This window comes from Lactuca virosa, chromosome 7, assembly GCF_052849685.1.
Source record: "Lactuca virosa cultivar CGN04683 chromosome 7, Lactuca_virosa_CGN04683_v6, whole genome shotgun sequence".
In the NCBI taxonomy this organism is placed as follows: domain Eukaryota; kingdom Viridiplantae; phylum Streptophyta; class Magnoliopsida; order Asterales; family Asteraceae; genus Lactuca; species Lactuca virosa.
In genome coordinates, this window is record NC_136432.1 from 286308752 (window position 1) to 286328531 (window position 19780).

Consider the following 19780-nt stretch of genomic DNA (forward strand, 5'->3'; position numbering starts at 1 on the left):
TTATAGTTGCATATCTTGTATGATTAGATATGCTAGTTCACTATAAACAATGCTCTGATACCAATCTGTCACACCCCCGAACTAGACGGCGGAAATGTCTGGGGGCTTGCGCGTGACTTTATCCTTAAAGTATCATCACAAAGTATATAATTGAAACATAACATCATCATCACCACACATGTAATATAACAACAATCATTGTTTACATCGAGTATCGTGTTTGAATATTACATACCAAAATAATTAAAGTCTGATGAAACAAAATATAACAAAACATCCATTAGTTTGTTCAGCCCAACCTGCTTCAACGGTTTCCTGAGAATACAAGTTAATTTAAAAAGGTCAACATAAAAATGTTGGTGAGTTCAAAAGCATGTTTGAGAAAATGATTTGTATAACTTTGTAATCACAAAAAAATCCTGTATGTTCTTAAAATAGTTTAGTATGTTTGTGTCCGATCTTGTATTAATGCATGTGTGTTGTTGATTTATAGAATGCCAAAAGTGAATGAAGAGAATGTAAATAGAATGCCCCCAAAAAACCCTATGTTGCCTGTAAAAGAAGAAAAGAGAATGCTGCCATACCAACCCCGAGGTTGAGTACCAGTGTGAGTATGTTTCCGAGTAATCCAAGAAAAAAAAAAGAATGGTCTTCCGCAAACTTCATAACGTTAATTCCTCTAAGTGAGCCGTCATAACAATACTAAATAATGACAATTTCGCATGTCTTGGCGTTTGTGAACGCCGACGGAAAAATAAAATAAGGTTATAGTCACCCTAGACTGATGTAGTCTAACTGTAGCGAACAGCTCAGGTGTGGGGTGTCATCCCCGTATAGATCTATACACAAATCCCCGCTCTCCCTCCAAGAGACTCTGGTTATAACTACAGGCTACGATCGTACACTCAATAGGTGTCAACCAACACGTCTCACTAGATCCTTAATCGAATTTACGCGAAGAAAAACATATAAAACTCATTCCCAGGTCCAATGAACCATGTAAGTGAACCACTAAGGCATCGGTAAACATGTAAGTCATTTCAAGGCCCGATAGGAATGATATTATATAACATGGGCCCAAAATATATGTAAAAGGACAACTAAGGCCCATTTCACATGAAAGGTATTTACAGGCCCAAATAGCACGCAAATAGTATCCAAGGTCCGTCGCGCATGTTAATGGGTCAATAAGGCACAATAAACATATAAATAGTATTCAGGACCTATCCAACATATTAATGGGTTACTAAGGCCCAATAAACATGAAAGTGACATAATTAGCCCGTTTGTTATTATATTGCTAGTTTTAGCTCAATTATTTACTAAAATGATATAAAATGCTCACTTTTTGTAAAAATGACACTCCTGGCCCATTAAGCCAAAAATTTACACTTAAGGTCTAATTTAGTAAAAATAACATTTTAGGGCCTTTTAAAGGCCAAGTCTTGCATCCAACATAAGTTTAAACACTTTTAGTAAGTTAAAAATAATTTTTCTGGTTTTTGACTTTTCTGACCCGGTTGTTGGAAAATTTGTAGAAAAATCATCGTAAGTCGAAATTTGGATCCGTAAACTATGGAAGTTTGGAAAATTTGTCTACTTTGTTCACAATTTTTCTCAAAAATTTTAATGGCCTCAAACCAGTGTGGAATTTCTCACCTTCACAGACTGGTCCGAGATTATTTCAAATATGATAGGCAGTTTTATAAAATTCGCCAAAAATTGTATAAAAATCGTATGAAAACGTGAGAGTAGTCATTTTAAAGGTATAAACCTGAACTGTTTTCATGTAAAACAGTTTTGAAAAATATTACCATTAAGGTGGTCAAAACAGTCCGAGATTAGACCAAAACGTTTCTGTCCAAGGCTGATTTTTGAGTTTAAGTTATCCATGTTTGTACACAACACTTATTTTTGCTATTTTAAGTGTATAACTCCCAAATCTACAAGTTTACATGTAATATATATGATAACACATACTTTTCTCAAGGTTTTTATGAAGATCCAAATACTAAACTTCAAGCTCAAGTAAAACTCCAAAGGTAAAACACATATCACAACATATATCATGCAAACACACAAAATCATGCATACACACATAGATCTACACAACACAACTTGTATTTTCCCCCAAAACAAGGTAAAAACCGAAAATAGGGGGTATGAACTCACTTTGGTTTGATGATTTCAGTTGTGGTGAAGAAAATGGAGAGATCTCGGTCCTAGTAAGCTTTCTTGAGTAGATCTCGAACTTAGGAGGTTTCTAAGGAGCATAGATCATGAAATGGGGTGTAAGAGAAGAGATTTTTGATGCAATCTTGAAGTTAAACCATAGGTTTAAGTAAATACTTACCAAGAGTGATGAACTTTGATGTAGTGTTCTTGATCACACACACACAACTCATGATTTTTTGGAGAATATAGGAGGGAACTTCTTATGCTATAGGGAAGATGTTTGAAGGAGTTTGGATGAGAAAAGATGGTGGTGATGTTGGGCCGAGAATTTTTAAGGAGGAAGGGGGGAGATTTTGTTGGACATTACATGGGGGGTTTAAGGAGTTTTAATCTAGATACATGGGTCTTAATGCTTGGATTACCTCTAGACAATAAAGAGGTGTCAAGCCATTAGAAAAACCCATTTTCTTCTTTTTCTTTTTTTTATTTGGTTTGGGCCGAGAATGGGCTAAGGAAAAATGGAAATGGAATGATTTGGGCTCTTTCTTGGTTGAGCTCGAAATTTATAAAACCCAAATAATATTTTTCGGCCTATTGGGCCCTTAGGAGGGTTCACGGCCCAAAAGAAGCCCAATAGGTAGTTTACGGCCCATTAGGGCTAATGAAAACCATTTATGGCCCATCATGACCCATTAGAGATAAGATGAATCATTCTAGGCCCACATGGCCCAAAATACTTTAGTTTCATGGATGTGGGTCCAATTAGAGCCCATATAGGGTTCCTTGGCCCAAGATAGTCAAATTGAAAACTTACTAGTCCATTAGGCCCAATAAGAAGATCTTAGTCAATAATAAACTTGAACTGGGGTGTTTAGGGTTTTCGACTCACAGTTGAATATGTGAAATGTATTCCATTAGGTTTTGAACTCACTCAGGGGTTTTGATTAAGCATTGAACATGATATTCACTCAGATTACAAGTATTACAAGAGTTGATGAGAACAGAATTTCCTAGCTAGAATGCCAGTTGTGACATCAAGCCATCTTAATCATTCAGTCTGTCGCACACAGCAGGTATTACCCACTCTGCCTCTGTGTGTTCAACGAAGCTGGACCTAGGATTTCATTTCAGATTTTAACTAAGATAACATTCAATTTGGATTGTACCACCAATCTTATTGCATCCTTTGGTTAGATTTTGAACACTGATTTAATTTTGTATTTTTGTTTTCTTATGTTTTGTATTTGTGTTTCAGGTTGATTTTGGAATTCAGCTTTCATGTTATTAAGCTTCAAAACCAGATTTTCTTTCCATGTACTTATTCGAATCGGAATCAAAATCTACTGAATGGAATGGAATTGGATAATGTAGATTGTTTTTCATTATTGTTTGTTGTTGATAAGTTGATTAATGATTATACAGCTTCAGTGATACAACTGTTACTAGGTCAAGTTGGTTTGGTGTCTGGGGATCAAATGTTGTCAATATGGAGATATGTGGTTGTTGGGGCAGCTATTGCTGCATCTATTGTGGCTCCATCAACCGACCCGTTGATTCGCTTTCTTCTGGAAATGATGATGATGCAGTAGCACAGATGAATGTTGTTGAATAGCCTCTTGCAACTAAGGAAAAGGTGATTCAAGCTACTTGATGAGTGCTTTACATTTTGGTATTCTTCCCTTTATTACTCAATGGACTTAATGTGGACGTAACCTAATACTTTAACCTATATATGAGTTCTTTGATCATTTGTTTATAACTTTTCTTCAAATTATGCAGAAGAGGTAGAAGAATCAAAAGAACTTGTCACTTTCTCCTTAACTAATGGACCTGAACATGAACATCATGTCTCCCAGGTATGTTGACTTAACTTCATTTTATGCTTTCTCTCCTTTCTGAATCTCTAGACTCAAACACAATACAACTGCAATTGAAGCGCTCTGCCACAACTTCACTTGTGCGAATGTTCCCTCTTGTTCATGTTCATGTTCAAAAGTTATAAAAGTGTATTATATTTTCTAAGTATGTCCCATCTAAAGATTGGCCGACAATAAAATATTGAGTCTAAGGATTTTTGTGTCCAATTAAAACAACATTCACTAATTATGTGCATGGATGGGGTATTTTAATTATACAAAAAAAAATGTGGGAACTTATTTACAAAAGGTACAAGAATATATATATATATATATATATATATATATATATATATATATATATATATATATATTGGAAAGGGAACTTCCCTAACGAGGGTTTCCGGGCCAGCTTTCGCGCACCGACTAATCCCCCGCTGCAAACAGAGACAAAAAATTATATCTTTTACAAATATATTTATTGTATAACCAGTTAATTATCTATAAAAAGTTCAGAATATTAAGTGATTGTTTTTAATATGTTTACTTTTTTATGATCTCATAGATAAATCTGACTATTAATCAAAGATATGTCCCATGTTATATTTGATAAGTAAATTTAATATGTAAAAAAAGCGTATGTGCTCTTCAATTTTCAATGGTTCTTGGATGAGAACTATCAATTGCTGAGATTATATTCTATTTGATAAATAGTTTAAGAAGACTATTTGATTATTTATTAATAATTTAAAATATAAATCAATAAACATAATGTTCTTACTTAACTTATTCAAAACCGATTTCATGTAGAAAGTAGAGTATGCTAAAAACTCATAATAATATTACAAATGATAAAAAAAAAATACTTGATACGATATAAATATAAATATAACTATATAAGTTATGTCAAAACCACCACAAACCCTTAAACTCAATATTTATGTATAAAGGGTATTTTCGTCATAATACTTTTCATTGTATATAATAGATATTACTTTTCTGTCTGTATATTCTAACATATGTTCAATCTGTATTTTACCCACTTTACTATCTGAATACTGTAACTTGCCAGTATGAAGTATGAAATTGCATCTTCTTTGCTTCTATTTTTTTTAACAACATTCGAGCAGTCATCCGGTTCTCCCTTTTGTTCTCCATCAGTTTTTTAGCACACTAATAATGCAAATAACACCCCAATTGGTAGCACATCTCCCTTTGGTGCAGAAACAGGGGGTTCCATTTTTGGTGTCGCTGATGGGAAGGGGCAATTTCGTAATTTTGGTACAAGGGTATGGTTAATAATTAAGGAAGATGGTAGAGAAAGATCATGAAATGAGAACTGCTACCAATATTGAACCTTACTCCAGCTTTTGTAGGTTTGCTATAAACATTTATACATTATGTAATATGTGTGGTACATTGTTCCCTTTTTTATAATCTCATGATTGATAAATACACTCAGTTTTCGCTTCTAGATTTCATGGATTGAATAAAGTAGGTTGTTATTTTGTGCTTGGTTTTGCAGAGTGGAAATCTAATATTGTGAAAAAAGTTCTCTCAAAATCGGTTTTAAGCATAGTTTTCATCTTTTCATTTTGAAGATGGCTCGACTGATTCGATTATCAAAAGACGAAAACTATGCTCAAACACGATCACCAACCACACACTACCTATGACTATACGACATACATAACCGAAAACCAAAAGACTAAAAGCCTGGTCGTAACCAAACCCCGTGGAGCGGGGTACCCCACCTAGTTGTCAATTAATAAAGTGGAGGAATCATGGAAGAGATATCTACTTTAGTAAATAATAAAAAGCTAGATCTTAAAGCCCATCTCTAAAATCAATATTTTTGTGATGTTTCCTTTCAAGAATAACATTAAAGCCCATCTCCAAAATCAATATTTTTGTGATGTTTCCTTACAAGAATCACATCAAGAAAAAAAATAGGTAAATTACACGGATGGTCCCTGTGGTTTAAGATAATTTGCATGTTTGGTCCCTAACAACTTTTTTTTAACTCGGACCATCCCTACTTTATACTTTTGTTGCATGCCTAGTCCATGTCCATTCCAAAAAGACTGATTTACCCTTACTGATTTATTTATACTTTATTTTTTTATAAAAATTATCAGTTAGTTAAATATGAAAAAAATATTAATTAAATATATATTAGTTTGATTCAATGACCCACACCACCCCCGTCATCATCTCCTACCCTCCCACTCACCCACCCCACCCCTACCTTTTTCTTTTGATCCTTCTTCTCCGGTGAGCCATCACTACTCCCTCCTTTTCCATTCATGGTCTCTTCCATAACAAAAATTCAGCATCTTCACAAAAATGCAAAACTAAAGCCTAAATATATAAAACTTAAAATCAGTGTTAAAGAAATCAATAACAATAAGAAAATGTGAGATCGAATCAATCAAATTCACATGTTAAACGTATCTTGATAAAGAGCAGGTTCTGAAACAACTTCCAAACCCAAAAAATCAGATTTTGGCCTCTAAATGATTTCCAAACACAATGTTGCTATAACTAATTCTTCACCTGATTTCAAATGTGTTTGGATCTCAATGATGAATGAAAGGGCGTTGTTATATCTAATTCATAAGCTTTAACCAGATTTGGTTTTCTGAAGCAAATCCACCCCCCACCCCCACAAAAAAAAATCATATTTGGGTTTTTAAAACAATTTATGATTTCTGAACATGACATCAAAAATAAGATGAAGGGCATTGTCAAGGTTAGAGATGGATCTGAGATATATGTAAGGTCGTCGGTTTTACAAAATCAATTTAGGTCGACGGTGAGGAGGGGGGGGGGAGGATATGCAGTAAAAGGTGAAGATGGAGGTGGTCGGGGAAGATGACCAGACCTCTCGGTGGTGGCTCAGAGGGCGAAGAAAATAAGAGATATGACCGATGAACCATATCTCCCTCAGATGTTCTTCTGTCGAACTAGATCCAGCCCGTTAAGTGAGATCTCCTTCTGTCTGTGGGTGTTTTTCGACGATCTTTGCGGTTTTCCCTGTGTTTTCCGGCAACTAAACGGAAGGGTGTGGTTGGTGGTGGCCCGGTGGGGTAAGAAAGGTGACGAGAATCTGGAAAATGATGAAGAGTGGGAACTGCTCTAGAGCGCCAGCCTGGCCTGGCGCGCTCCTGCCAGCCCTGCCTGGCATTCCCTTGCCAGCCTTGCCTGACGCTCCCTTGCCAGCCGTGCTGGGGACTCTCCTGTCGGTCCGGCCCAGCGCTCCCCTGCCAGCCTTTCCTGGTGCGCGCCCGCCAACCCCGCCCGACTTCTCCGGGCGGCCTTGCCCAGCTCCTTGCTAGTTGGGCCTGAATTGGGCTGGCCCAAGGCCTGACCTAATTCCCCTTGACCTAGTTGTCCACTATAAATAGAATAGTGTCTCCTCCATGGAAGATGACTCTTCCCCATGGCTCAGCCGCCACACTATACTCCGGCCGGGTGGCTCAGCCGCCACCCGCCGCCGTCAGCCACCATACACCAACACCAGCAACCCAAGATGGTTCTCTCCAGCTATGGATGACCATCTCAGATCTATCAGCTGATCTAACTTGATCGTCGGAGTCCGCTCCCGGGGCACAGTCCCTGGGGCGGCTCTAACAACTTTGCTTTGTGATGTCCAGATCTCCGCCGCCACAGAAGACCAAAAGGATCGCCGGAGGCCGATGTCGCATCAATCTTTATTATTAAAATAAAAAATAACAAAATAGAAAAATAAAATTAAAATTAAAGAGGTTATAACTGTCTTTTTATATTGAGCAGGGACCAAACACATAATAAAAGCAAACCATAGGGATGAGCCGAGTTAAAAAAAGTTCTTAGGGACCAAACATTCAGATTAACCTAAACCATAGGGACCATCCATGTAATTTAGATGCACATTGGAAGAAAAAATAGACTGAATTCGAACATATGTTTGTTGCCATAATATGAGATTTTGATTTGAAATATGAAAGCCGTTGTTGGTGGGTTTGGAAAACAAAAAAAAAAAAAAGTCAAAGGTGGGTGGTTGTTGATGCGTTGATGATAGGCATTGGATTAATAAAATATTTTAAATTCATATTGAAATTTATTTAAAAAAATTAATGTCAAAAACATGTCAAATAACACATTAATGGACCATATCCTATTTAGCATTCATATAGGATGGTATCAACATATTTGGTCATCCAAATTCCAGAGTTAATGGACAATGTTCCTTTAAATAAGATAAGACAAAATTTCTTCTTTTTGCAAGAACATGAATTCATATTAGTACTATAGTATGTATCAACATATTTACTCATTCATAAAATTGCACTACACAAAAATAAAATACAAATCTTAATTTCTTATGAAATGTAAAATCTTAATTAGTTACCACGACATCCACGGAGGGTTACAATTTCCAAATATGTGAATGCACATTAAATATTTTGTCATTTTTATCGGGTTAGAAGATCGTTATGATTACATGGTATCCTACATGTGGAAAAGTTGTCTCCAAAATTAGCAAGTGGCAAATAGTTCAGGGGTTATTTCAGTAACTTATCATTTACTATTCATAGTTTGACTATGAATAGTAATATATATGGTAATTGAATATTGATGGACGGCATATATATTGATATGTCAAAAATGGCGGCACCATTTGAATTGAATTCTTTGACTACGCAACAGTCGGCCAAATAATTGTTTTGCTAAAGGAGATGTTTTCTCTACCTTCAGAAATTGGAAAGTTCAGGTTGAAAAGCAATCAGGTCTGGTGGTAAAGTATCTTCGTACGGATAATGGACTTGAGTTTTGCTCAGAAGAGTTTAATGTCTATTGTCAAAAGGAAGGCATTACTCGACATCGCACAGTAGTCCATTCACCTCAACAAAATGGTGTAGCTGAAACGATGAATCGCACCATTATGGAGAAGGTCCGGTGTATGCTTTCTAATTCCAAATTGCCAAAGTCTTTTTGGGCGGAGGCTGCTTCGACTGCTTGCTATGTTATCAACCGATCACCGTCACGAGCAATCGAGAAGAAAACTCTGTTTGAATTATGGTCCGGTAAACCTGCAAATTATTCCGATTTAAAACCATTCGGATGTCCAGCGTATGCACGAGTTGACAATGGGAAGCTAGAACCAAGAGCAATCAAATGCGTTTTTCTTGGGTACAATCAAGGTGTAAAGGGTTACAAGTTATGGAGCTTTGATTTGAAGAAAATTATCATCTCAAGAGATGTTACTTTTGATGAGTCTGCTATATTTCAACCAGTTGCTGACTCTTCTAAAAGAACAGATGCATCAGATGTATCATCCGAAGCAAATAAAGAGAATGCTCAAATGGAGGTGGAGCTTCCTACTTCACCTACCACTAATCAGAGTACAAATCAGCATCAAGATTCTTCTTCGTCGGATGAGCATGTTGTTGGTGAAGATTCAACACCTTCACAACCACAAGCTACTACTCCAAGCATTGCAAGAGATAGACCGAGAAGACAGATTATTCCTCCGAAGAGGTATGTTGAATCTGATTTGGTTGCCTATGCTTTTATTGTTGCTGATAATATTGAGTCTGCAACGGAGCCTGCAAATTATGACGAGGCTATCAAATATGAAGACTCAAATGATTGGATGCTCGCTATGCAAAATGAGATGGAATCTTTGCAGCGAAACAGTACTTGGAATTTAGTTCCTATTCCGAAAGGGAAGAGACCAGTTAAATGCAAGTGGGTCTACAAGCTCAAGGAACCTGTCAACCCAAATGATAAACCAAGATACAAAGCTCGGTTAGTAGCTAAAGGCTACAGTCAGATTCCTGGTATTGATTACACTGACATTTATTCCTCAGTTGTCAAACATACTTCCATTCGTGTATTGTTGGGGTTGGTTGCTTCTAATGATTTTGAGTTAGAACAACTTGATGTCACTACAGCTTTCCTAAATGGTGAGCTTGAGGAAGAGATTTTTATGCAACAACCTGAAGGTTTTGCAGTTCCTGGAAAGGAGAACTACGTATGCAAATTGAACAAATCTCTTTATGGCCTCAAGCAGTCTCCTAGACAATGGTACAAGAGGTTCGATTCTTTCATGACTAGTCACAAATTCAGCAGGTGCACCTATGATAGCTGCATTTATTTCAAGAAAGGTGACAATGGTTCAAAGATCTACTTAGTCTTGTACGTGGATGACATGTTGATTGCAGCAAAAGATATGAAGGAGATTCAGAAGTTAAAAGACCAGTTGAAAGCTGAATTTGAAATGAAGGACTTAGGAGCTGCCAAAAAGATTTTAGGTATGGAAATTATTCGTGACAGGAAGTCTAGGATCTTGCATCTTTCTCAGAAAAGTTATATTGAGAAAGTCCTAAGACGCTTCAGTATGCACGAAGCAAAGTCTGTCAACACACCTTTTGCAGCTCATTTCAAGCTATCATCCGCTTTGAGTCCTACTAATGAGACTGATATGGCTTACATGGCACGTGTTCCATACTCTAGTGCTGTTGGATCTTTGATGTATGCTATGATCTGCACGCGCCCTGATTTGGCTTATGCTGTTAGCATGGTTAGTAGATACATGGCGAACCCGGGGAAAGAACACTGGAAAGCAGTACAGTGGATTTTTCGTTATTTACGCGGTACGTCTTCTATGTGTTTACGTTTTGGTAAATCTAACACTGGGGTGTTCGGATATGTTGATTCAGATTATGACAAAGATTTGGATAAACGAAGATCAATTACAGGGTATGTGTTTACTCTAAATGGTTGTGATGTTAGTTGGAAAGCCCAGTTACAGTCTACAGTTGCCCTGTCTTCTACCGAGGCAGAGTACATGGCGATTACAGAAGCAGTTAAGGAAGATATCTGGTTGAAGGGGTTATTTGGAGAACTCGATGATAGAATAAAGGTGACCACAGTTTTCTGTGACAACCAGAGTGCTATCTTCTTGAGTAAAGATCAAATGTTTCATGACCGAACAAAGCATATTGATATTCGTTATCATTTTGTGCGGGATATCATTGAAAAAGGTGATTGTGTTGTGGACAAGATTCATACAGATTATAATCCCGCTGATATGTTCACTAAAAGTCTTCCTATAGCCAAGTTCAAATTATGTTTGGACATGGTGGGTGTTTCTGATCGCAGTTGAGCCTGAAGGCTCATGGTGGAGGAAGTATTATTTATTTTTCGGAAACAATTTTTTTTCTCTATATAAAATTTGCAGGTTCTTATGGAAGTTTTTAGAGTTTGGTGAGCTATAGGTTTTGACTAATCGTAAAGCATGACTTGCTTAATTTTGATGTCAAGGTGGAGATTGTGGAAAAGTTGCCTCCAAAATTAGCAAGTGGCAAATAGTTCAGGGGTTATTTCAGTAACTTATCATTTACTATTCATAGTTTGACTATGAATAGTAATATATATGGTAATTGAATATTGATGGACGGCATATATATTGATATGTCAAAAATGGCAGCTCCATTTGAATTGAATTCTTTGACTACGCAACAGTCGGCCAAATAATTGTTTTGCTAAACAATTGTTTATTATTGTCAATGGATGGCAAATTTGGACGGTAAGAAAGTTGTCAAACATTACGGCAATTTGGTGTTAATTGGAAGAAACTTTACGGCTACTCTCCCTATAAATATCTGTGTTGCAGCAGAACAATTGGGTAGAACACAACCAAAAAATCATCCAAGTATATATAGAAAAGTATTACATATATATACTGATACACCACCATGTATTTTAGCTCTCCCACTCTATTTTGTAATCTCTTTCATAATCCCTGTAAACACTGCAAATTATAGTGAATTGTTTCTCGGCTTCCTCCGCCCGTGGTTTTTTCCCGATTTGGGTTTCCACGTAAATTCCTGTGTCTCTATTCTATTTATTTTATTCGTATTACGTTGTGATTATTACGCTTTGATAATTTTTGATCCCATTCCGCATTGAGCTAATATTATTTAAGTCAATTTGGATCCGTCGTATTTTACAACAATTGGTATCAGAGCATCCAGGTTGTGATATTAGCTCGTTGGGATCATTTTATCAAGTAATTAATCATGTCTTCGGTAAAATACGATATTCCACTACTGGATCGTAACACCCGATTTCCGTTGTGGCAAGTAAAGATGAGAGACATTCTCATTCAGATGGATTTACACAAGGCGCTCTTGGGTTTCAATAAGATGCCCGATACATGGACCGAAGAAGAAAAGGAGATGAAAGATCTGAAGGCTTTATCCCAAATTCGTTTGCACTTGTCAAACGATGTTTTGCAAGATGTTCTAAAAGAAACGTCAGCGGCTTCTTTATGGCTAAAGTTGGAACAACTGTTGATGACCAAGAGCTTACCAAACAAGTTGCATTTGAAGCAACGGTTGTTCAATCTCAAGATGATTGAAGGAGGCTCTTTAACTGAACATATATCCACATTTAAAGAGTTAGTAAATAACTTAGAGAATATGGATGTTCAGTATGAAGATGAAGACTTGGCTCTATTCTTACTATCGTCGTTGCCAGAATCCTATAGCCATTTTCGTGATACTATTATCTATAGCCGTGACACTCTAGTTTTAGATGAAGTCTATACAGCTTTGGATTCAAAAGAGAAGATGAAGCATATTACTGGTGGTGGTTCAAGTGATGCTAAAGCCGAAGGTTTGAATGCCAGAGGAAGAACAACAGAGAGAAGTAGAACTTCTCAATCTTTAAACAGAACCAGATCCAAGTCAAAAGGCAAACGAAAGTTTTGCAACTATTGTCACAAGAAGGGACATGTGCTTGAAGAATGCTTCAAGTTGAAGAACAAAGAAAAAGAGAAGACGGCAGCAAATGGTAAACAAGCTAGCACTTCGGGTGAAGCCGATCTAGCTGAGGTCGAAGGTATTGGAGAACTTTTGACAGTTTATTAAGATAAACTGGATTCCACTGGTGATTGGATACTCGACTCTGGTTGTACTTTTCATATGTGTCACAACAAAAGTTGGTTTTACACATTTGAAAAGGTTAACCAGGGCTATGTGTTGATGGGTAACAATACTACATGTCCAGTTCTTGGACATGGTTCAGTCAGGATCCGTATGTTTGACGGAGTTATTCGAACCATGGGGGATGTTAGATATGTTCCTGACCTCAGAAGAAACTTGTTATCTCTCAGTTCCTTTGACAAAAAGGGATACGAGTTTGCTGGTAAAGGTGGAGTTCTCAGGGTATTCAAAGACGGTTCCGACAAACTGAGAGCCGAACGAAAAACCTCAGATCTTTACTTTCTTGACGGGCAAACAATTTCGAGTGATGCTGCTGTTGTGTCAAAGTCTTTTTCTGATCCAGATCAGTCCCGTCTTTGGCACCTTCGACTCGGCCATATGAGTTTTCACGGCATGTCAGAATTGAGTCGAAGAGGTTTACTTGGTCAACAAAAGATTGTTGATTTGGATTTCTGTGAAGACTTTTATATTTAAGTCACATTAATGCCACATGACATTGTTATGGATTTTATTTAAGTCACATTAATGCCACATGACATTGTTATGGATTTTATTTTTAATTTCAAATATTTTAAAATTTACTGTATTATATTAAGACTTTTATATATATATATATATATATATATATATATATATATATATATATATATATATATATATATATATATATATATATATATATATATTCATCTTCTTCGTATCTTTGGTTCAAGAACAAAAAATTATGGATTATAGATGTGTATTCATCGACGAAGGGTTCACAAATTTTTTTTTGGGGCTCAAGCTAAAAATTGCAACTAAGTATCCATGTATTTATCGATAAAATATTATTACAAAAAAAAAAAAAAATTGGGTTCAAAACAAATTTTTTATAGGTTCAAGACCCAAAATTATTCATTGTCACCATCTTCTTTTCAACCATATTCATTGAAGTTGCGTTCTTCGACGAATGGTGTTTGCTTATGAATTTTTTTTCATCAAATTTGTGATTACAATAGGGTTTTTCGGTTTTCAGCAAAATTGAATCCCGAACGAAGAAGACGATGAAGATAATCTTTTAACCCTAAATATATTGTACTGAATATATTATATTTAAGATGTTAAAATACACAAGGTTATACTTTGTATAAATTATAATACAAAAAATTAAAATCAAGTTTAATAGTACAAAAATGTGACACGTTTTTATTTTGTCCATACATACACATGGATTTGGTATGTGTGTAACAGTGTAAGGGTTAACTTTGTGAATAGATAAAATCTCAGGGTTAGTTATTGAATAAATGAAATTAGAAGGTGAAATTCAAACCAACACACATCGATAGTTACAAACAATTAGTAGTTACGAGTCAAGCCATGGAATGAGTAGTTGAGTACGGCTCCAAAAGAGAAGCGTCAGCGCCCGCCACGATTTCCACTCGGACACAATATCTCCGCCAGTACCACATCAGATTCGTAATGGCGTATTTCTTGAAGAAGTTTCTGGAATCTGCAAATCGTTTGAATTCGAGTAATTCCAGTTCGATCTCATCACTGAATTTGAACTTCTCGATTTCAAGTCATGCATCTGTATCAGATCAGATTATCGTGTGTTCGTCGTCAACTGGGGAATTTGACCGAATACCTATTGATATATTTATGCAAATTCTCAAATTACTTGGACCTAAAGAGGCGGCGAAGCTCATAGTTGTTTGCAAATCATGGAAATTAATCGTCTCTTGTAATAATTTGTGGATATATTATCTTCAAAACAAGAAAGATCCCTGGGACGCGATGTTCTTCGCTGAAAGCAACTTACGATCCGGTTATCCTCTTAGGTACATTTTTTTCGCTACTTATGAATTTTTGAACTATATGAGTTCATTACAGAAGGATTTTGCACATTAAAATTCTCATATTACGCGTTACAAGTTATTCCTAGGGATATTCATTCAGATTCCTCTTAAATGTAATTGTATTGAGAAAATATGTGTGCTGAAATTGCAATTAGGTATTACATTCAAATGTCAAATAAACTGTTTGTTTTAAATTTCATTTTTGCTGCAGAAGTTATCCTTCTCAGATGCAATCATTTATGCAAATTTATGGGCAACGAGCTCAGGTTCCTGGAGCTATTATCATTGATGGTGTGTATGCTTCAACTTAAACTACTATTAATTATGACTATTTTAGTTGAATTCTGTTTGTTCCTTGATATTGATTCTAAACTATTAAGTTTCTTATTCTTATATATCCTGATAAAAGGTGGTTCTGGCTATTGCAAATTTGGTTGGAGCAAATATGGTTCTCCATCCGGGCGGGCATCAACATTTATGGTAAGCAACTGCAACTGCAACTTCAGTAGCATTTAATTTGATGACTTTGGGTTTTCCAATCTATTTTCTTGCTTTTTAGATGGTAAATTAAAGAATCTACTTCCATTCTTTGATATTCTAAAAGATGGATTGTATCTGTGTCTGTATGTGTAGGAATTTGGAAACATTGAGTCTCCAGTGTACTCTAGGCTTCGCCATTTTTTTGCAACAATGTATAGCAGGTGTTCTTCTCATTACTTACTTTCCACATGATATTTAATATTTTCTTTTCCCTTAGTTGAATCTGTAAATTTTCTTCAGAATGCAGGTGAAACCATCTTCACAACCAACTGTTGTCTCAATTCCAATCTCCCAATATGGCGGTATACTTTCTGATAAATAATATGAGTTTTTATTTTTTACAATTTATGATGTGATTTTGTGAATGTGTTTCAGATAGAGAAGCTGCTAAAACTGCTAGACGACAACTAAAAGAAGCTGTCTACTCAGCACTGTTTGACTTGAATGTTCCTTCTGTCTGTGCAATCAACCAGGTTTGACCATGTTTGTTGACTTCATAATACAATATATATTCGGATCCCTAAAAAGTTGATGTTGTATAATCAATGTGTGCAGGCAACTTTAGCTTTGTTTGCAGCAAAAAAAACCTCAGGAATTCTTGTGAATATTGGTTTTCATCAAACGTGTGTTGTACCAAGTATGCTATCTCTTCCCTTCTTCATCTTTCTACCATTTGCATGTAATTTTGAAGTCTCATCAAAACGTTTTATTTCTATGTTATTCAGTTTTAAATGGTAAGATTATGCACAAAGTTGGTGTGGAAAGTATGGGAGTTGGAGCTTTAAAGCTTACAGGATACCTTAGGGAACAAATGCAGCAGAGAAATCTTAATTTTTCCTCATTATACACAGTGCGCACGTTGAAAGAGGTATATACATATATATATACATATATATATATATATATATATATATATATATATATATATATATATATATATTACTGTTTTAAAAGAGCATTGATGGTATTTTGCGTAATGTTGTTGGAATAAAATGGCATTGCAGAAGCTTTGTTATGTTGCTATTGACTATGAAGGTGAATTACGAAAGGACACAGAAGCATCATATGAAGTTCCTGTTGAGGGTTTGTTTACTCTTAAGCAAGAAAGATTTCGTACAGGAGAGATTTTATTCCAGCCACGCATTGCAGGACTGTATGTACTCCTTAAACATATGATACATACATCATATCAATCAATCAAAGTTTATTACTTATATGATTGAAGGGGTATTTTGGTCTTTTTGTTATGTAAATACTGATACAGGAGGACTGCAAATGGTTTGCATCAAGCAGTGGCAATTTGCCTTGAGCATTGCCATGCTGCAGGATTAACCCCTGATGAAACTTGGTTCAAGACCATTGTCTTGGCTGGAGGCACAACATGTTTACCTGGAGTTGTAGGTACATTAACATATCACTGCTGTCTGCTATTGCTATTTTATTTATATATATATACACACACACACAGACATATGATGGTGTTATATGATGATGCGTGTAATAAAGTGATGGATTAGTAAGTATTTTGGTAATGCAGAAAGATTAGAGAAGGAATTGCATGTTCTTCTTCCTCCATCCATATCCAATGGAATTCGAGTTATTCCACCTCCACATGGTGCAGATTCTGCATGGCATGGGGCAAAGCTTCTCAGCAATGTAACTTCTTCTTCTTCTTGTGCACCCATTTCCTTCATTCTGGTTCCGTCTTTAATCACCAAATCTTTGGTTTTTGATATGATGTGATGCATGTTTTGAGTTACATAGATTGTGGTCCTTGTTGAATCAACTTAATATAGAAAGTGTTAGGTTTGCTGGATTTAACCAGAATTGGATTTTAATTCCATTCCAAATTTCCAATCCTCTGTTTGGAAATTTCAATTCCTTTTGACAGATTCCAGTTTTGTCCAAAACATTTTCTTGAACCAAATGACTCTTAGAAAATCTCATGGGAAGTTAGAAAACAGTTAAAAGTTTTTAGTCGTTACTACATCAACTTTCTATATAAATCTTAATTTAAGGGTCAATGACTAGTTTATACAACAAAATTACATACTATTATTTTCCAAATCATACAACGGAATGCCAAAGTATAACAAAGGGGTATATTCTAATGGAGTCATATTCGTTAAATTCTCATTTCATTTCCATGTAGCTAAGCACCTTTCCGAATTCTTGGTGTATCACAAAGAAGGATTTCCGACCAAAGTCCAGAAGAAACTTCATATGGTGAACTTTTGCTTTTGCTTTTGCTTTTTGATATTTATTATAATCATAAGCCGCCAATAGGCATCTAGGATGATAGGATCGTGTTGTTATGCTAGTTGTGTATGTAATTATATATGCCTGATGTGGCTAAGGCTAATCAGAAATCATCTTGTGGCATGTTTCTTTTTCCCCCCATTAGGTTATGCATTGGTAAATCATGTATGTATGGATTAAATAATGTATACAAAAGTATGTTGTATTTGATAAAATGATGTATACAAAATGTTTGTTGTGTGTAAAAATTATGTATACAAAAAGTTTGTTTCGTTCTTTGATTGAATAAATTATTATAAACCCAAATGTATGGGGGCACAACATCATTAAATAATAATCCAACTAAAAAAAATTCTAGAAAAATACCTTGAAACTAGCTCTAATTAATTCTCATATTTATTTAAATTCAACCATACTATTTCAATTCATAAGGGTACACCTGAAACAACATGATTGACCCAACTAGAAAATCAAACCATTTCTTGGAACACACATAATGTGTTCTTGTACGTACCATTTCTAGTTTACACTCCAAGTTGTAGAATCTCCGGTAGACATTTTATCGAACACTTGGTGTGTGATCTTAACTTGGCCATCAACAATAACGCGTTCAGACGACCCTATGTTGTCTGAATTTAAATACATGTTTATCATCGAGCTGTGTATATATGTGTGGCAGGTTTTATTCCAACTTTGATGATTCGTGCATGGAGTTGTTATCTCCCAAAAGGGATTTTAAATGAGAACAAGCTTTTAGAATATATGTGTATGTGTGGTTGTCAGATGTTAGGGTTTCATCTAAGAGTTTGTTCTAAAGTAAAAGTGAATCATGTTGGCGATCAACCAAAGTTAAGCCTCTATTAATAGTGTTGTAGGCATATACATCGGGCGAGGGAGAATGAACCGTGTCACATAGACAAAGCTTCATTGATTAATTTTGTCATGTTAATCTATGTCTGATCAATCCTAACACCACAAATTGGGTGTGTAATTTCCTGGTTTCCTTCACGTTGTTGAATATTTGCAACAAACATGACATGCACAGCAGGTGATGACAAAATGCCATTTATTCTATCATAAAATGCTTTAATGATAAAGAATGATCAAAAGTAGGGGAGTGGAACTTGATGTGATGTAGTTGGTTTTCTGATTGAGGCATTCCTAATGACCTCTTTAACGATGGACACAATGCCAAGATGGATCAATGTAGAATTGAGAATACACAAATACAAAACTTGTGAGTAATCAACTTTACTTTTGTAGCGCTTGAGATAAGCTTAGTTGGAGTTGCAATGATTTTTGCCATGAAGGCACAAATGCGTTATTGTATGGTAACAAGTGTAAAATTTCCACCGATCATACGAGTTGCAATACATCTTTGATGGAAAAAATTGAGTATAAGACAAAGAAATTGTGAAACCAAGAGATTGAGTTGGTTTTAAAGCACAGTACAACGTCAAGTTTTACTTAGGAGACACCCTTGGCACTTGTGAAACTAAGAGATTGAGTTGGTTTCATTGACTTCCATCCTCTTGGGTCTCTTCTATTATTTCCCTAAGATTCTTTTCAATGGTTAAAATGTTAATTCATTAATGAGAAACAAACAAATAAGGAGTGTGTTTTCTTCACAGAAGGCTGAGAGAGCATAAATTTGGAGAGAAAGAGGGGGAACAATGAATGACTTTCCAACCTCTAATCCTACTATAATCCATTAGTTATACACTTAGTAAGATCCCATGACACTCCATATCTGAATTCAAGTCCTCCCCAAATGTTGCTAAAACCAAGATCATTTGGAGGCTTCCTATGAAGAATGAAGATATCGTCACTCAACACTAGCCTTGACTTTGTGCCTAATGTTTGTTTCTTATCTTTGTATTTGTGTTTGATTATGCTTTGTATCGGGATTTACATCATGTTCTTTCCCCTTTTAAGTTTGTTCTTTAGTTAGTTAGGTTGTTTTGGTCTCGGGTATGTCCCAGGAACCTTTTATTTTTCCCCTTAGGTTGGGAGTCCCCAACCTGCAGTTATATTTTTTCTTCTTATTAATAAAATTTAATGGAGGTGTCGTCCTCCTTTACCCGGAAAAAAAAAGACAGAACTCCTTATCGAAAACAAG

The 19780-nt window shown here is 35.7% G+C and overlaps 1 protein-coding gene across 1 annotated transcript; it reads left to right on the top strand.

Moving 5' to 3' along the window:
- Positions 1–14380: 14380 nt before the first annotated feature.
- On the top strand, positions 14381–17876 carry LOC145125872 (actin-related protein 8-like). Its single transcript, XM_079061279.1, has 12 exons — positions 14381–14844; positions 15074–15153; positions 15272–15342; positions 15496–15563; positions 15643–15704; positions 15778–15875; positions 15958–16039; positions 16128–16270; positions 16407–16555; positions 16667–16803; positions 16940–17058; positions 17555–17876. Exons 1-12 carry the CDS (start codon positions 14486–14488, stop codon positions 17630–17632), a joined length of 1446 nt encoding a protein of 481 aa, XP_078917405.1. The 5' UTR covers positions 14381–14485; the 3' UTR covers positions 17633–17876.
- The last annotated feature ends 1904 nt before the right edge of the window (positions 17877–19780 follow it).

Bases quoted from the DNA above. Each gene is read 5' to 3' on its own strand.
- LOC145125872 (XM_079061279.1), top strand. From the start codon at position 14,486: ATGGCGTATTTCTTGAAGAAGTTTCTGGAATCTGCAAATCGTTTGAAT. The intron at 15,705-15,777 runs GTATACTTTCTG...AATGTGTTTCAG, and splicing joins TCCAATCTCCCAATATGGCG to ATAGAGAAGCTGCTAAAACT. The intron at 16,271-16,406 runs GTATATACATAT...ATGGCATTGCAG, and splicing joins CAGTGCGCACGTTGAAAGAG to AAGCTTTGTTATGTTGCTAT.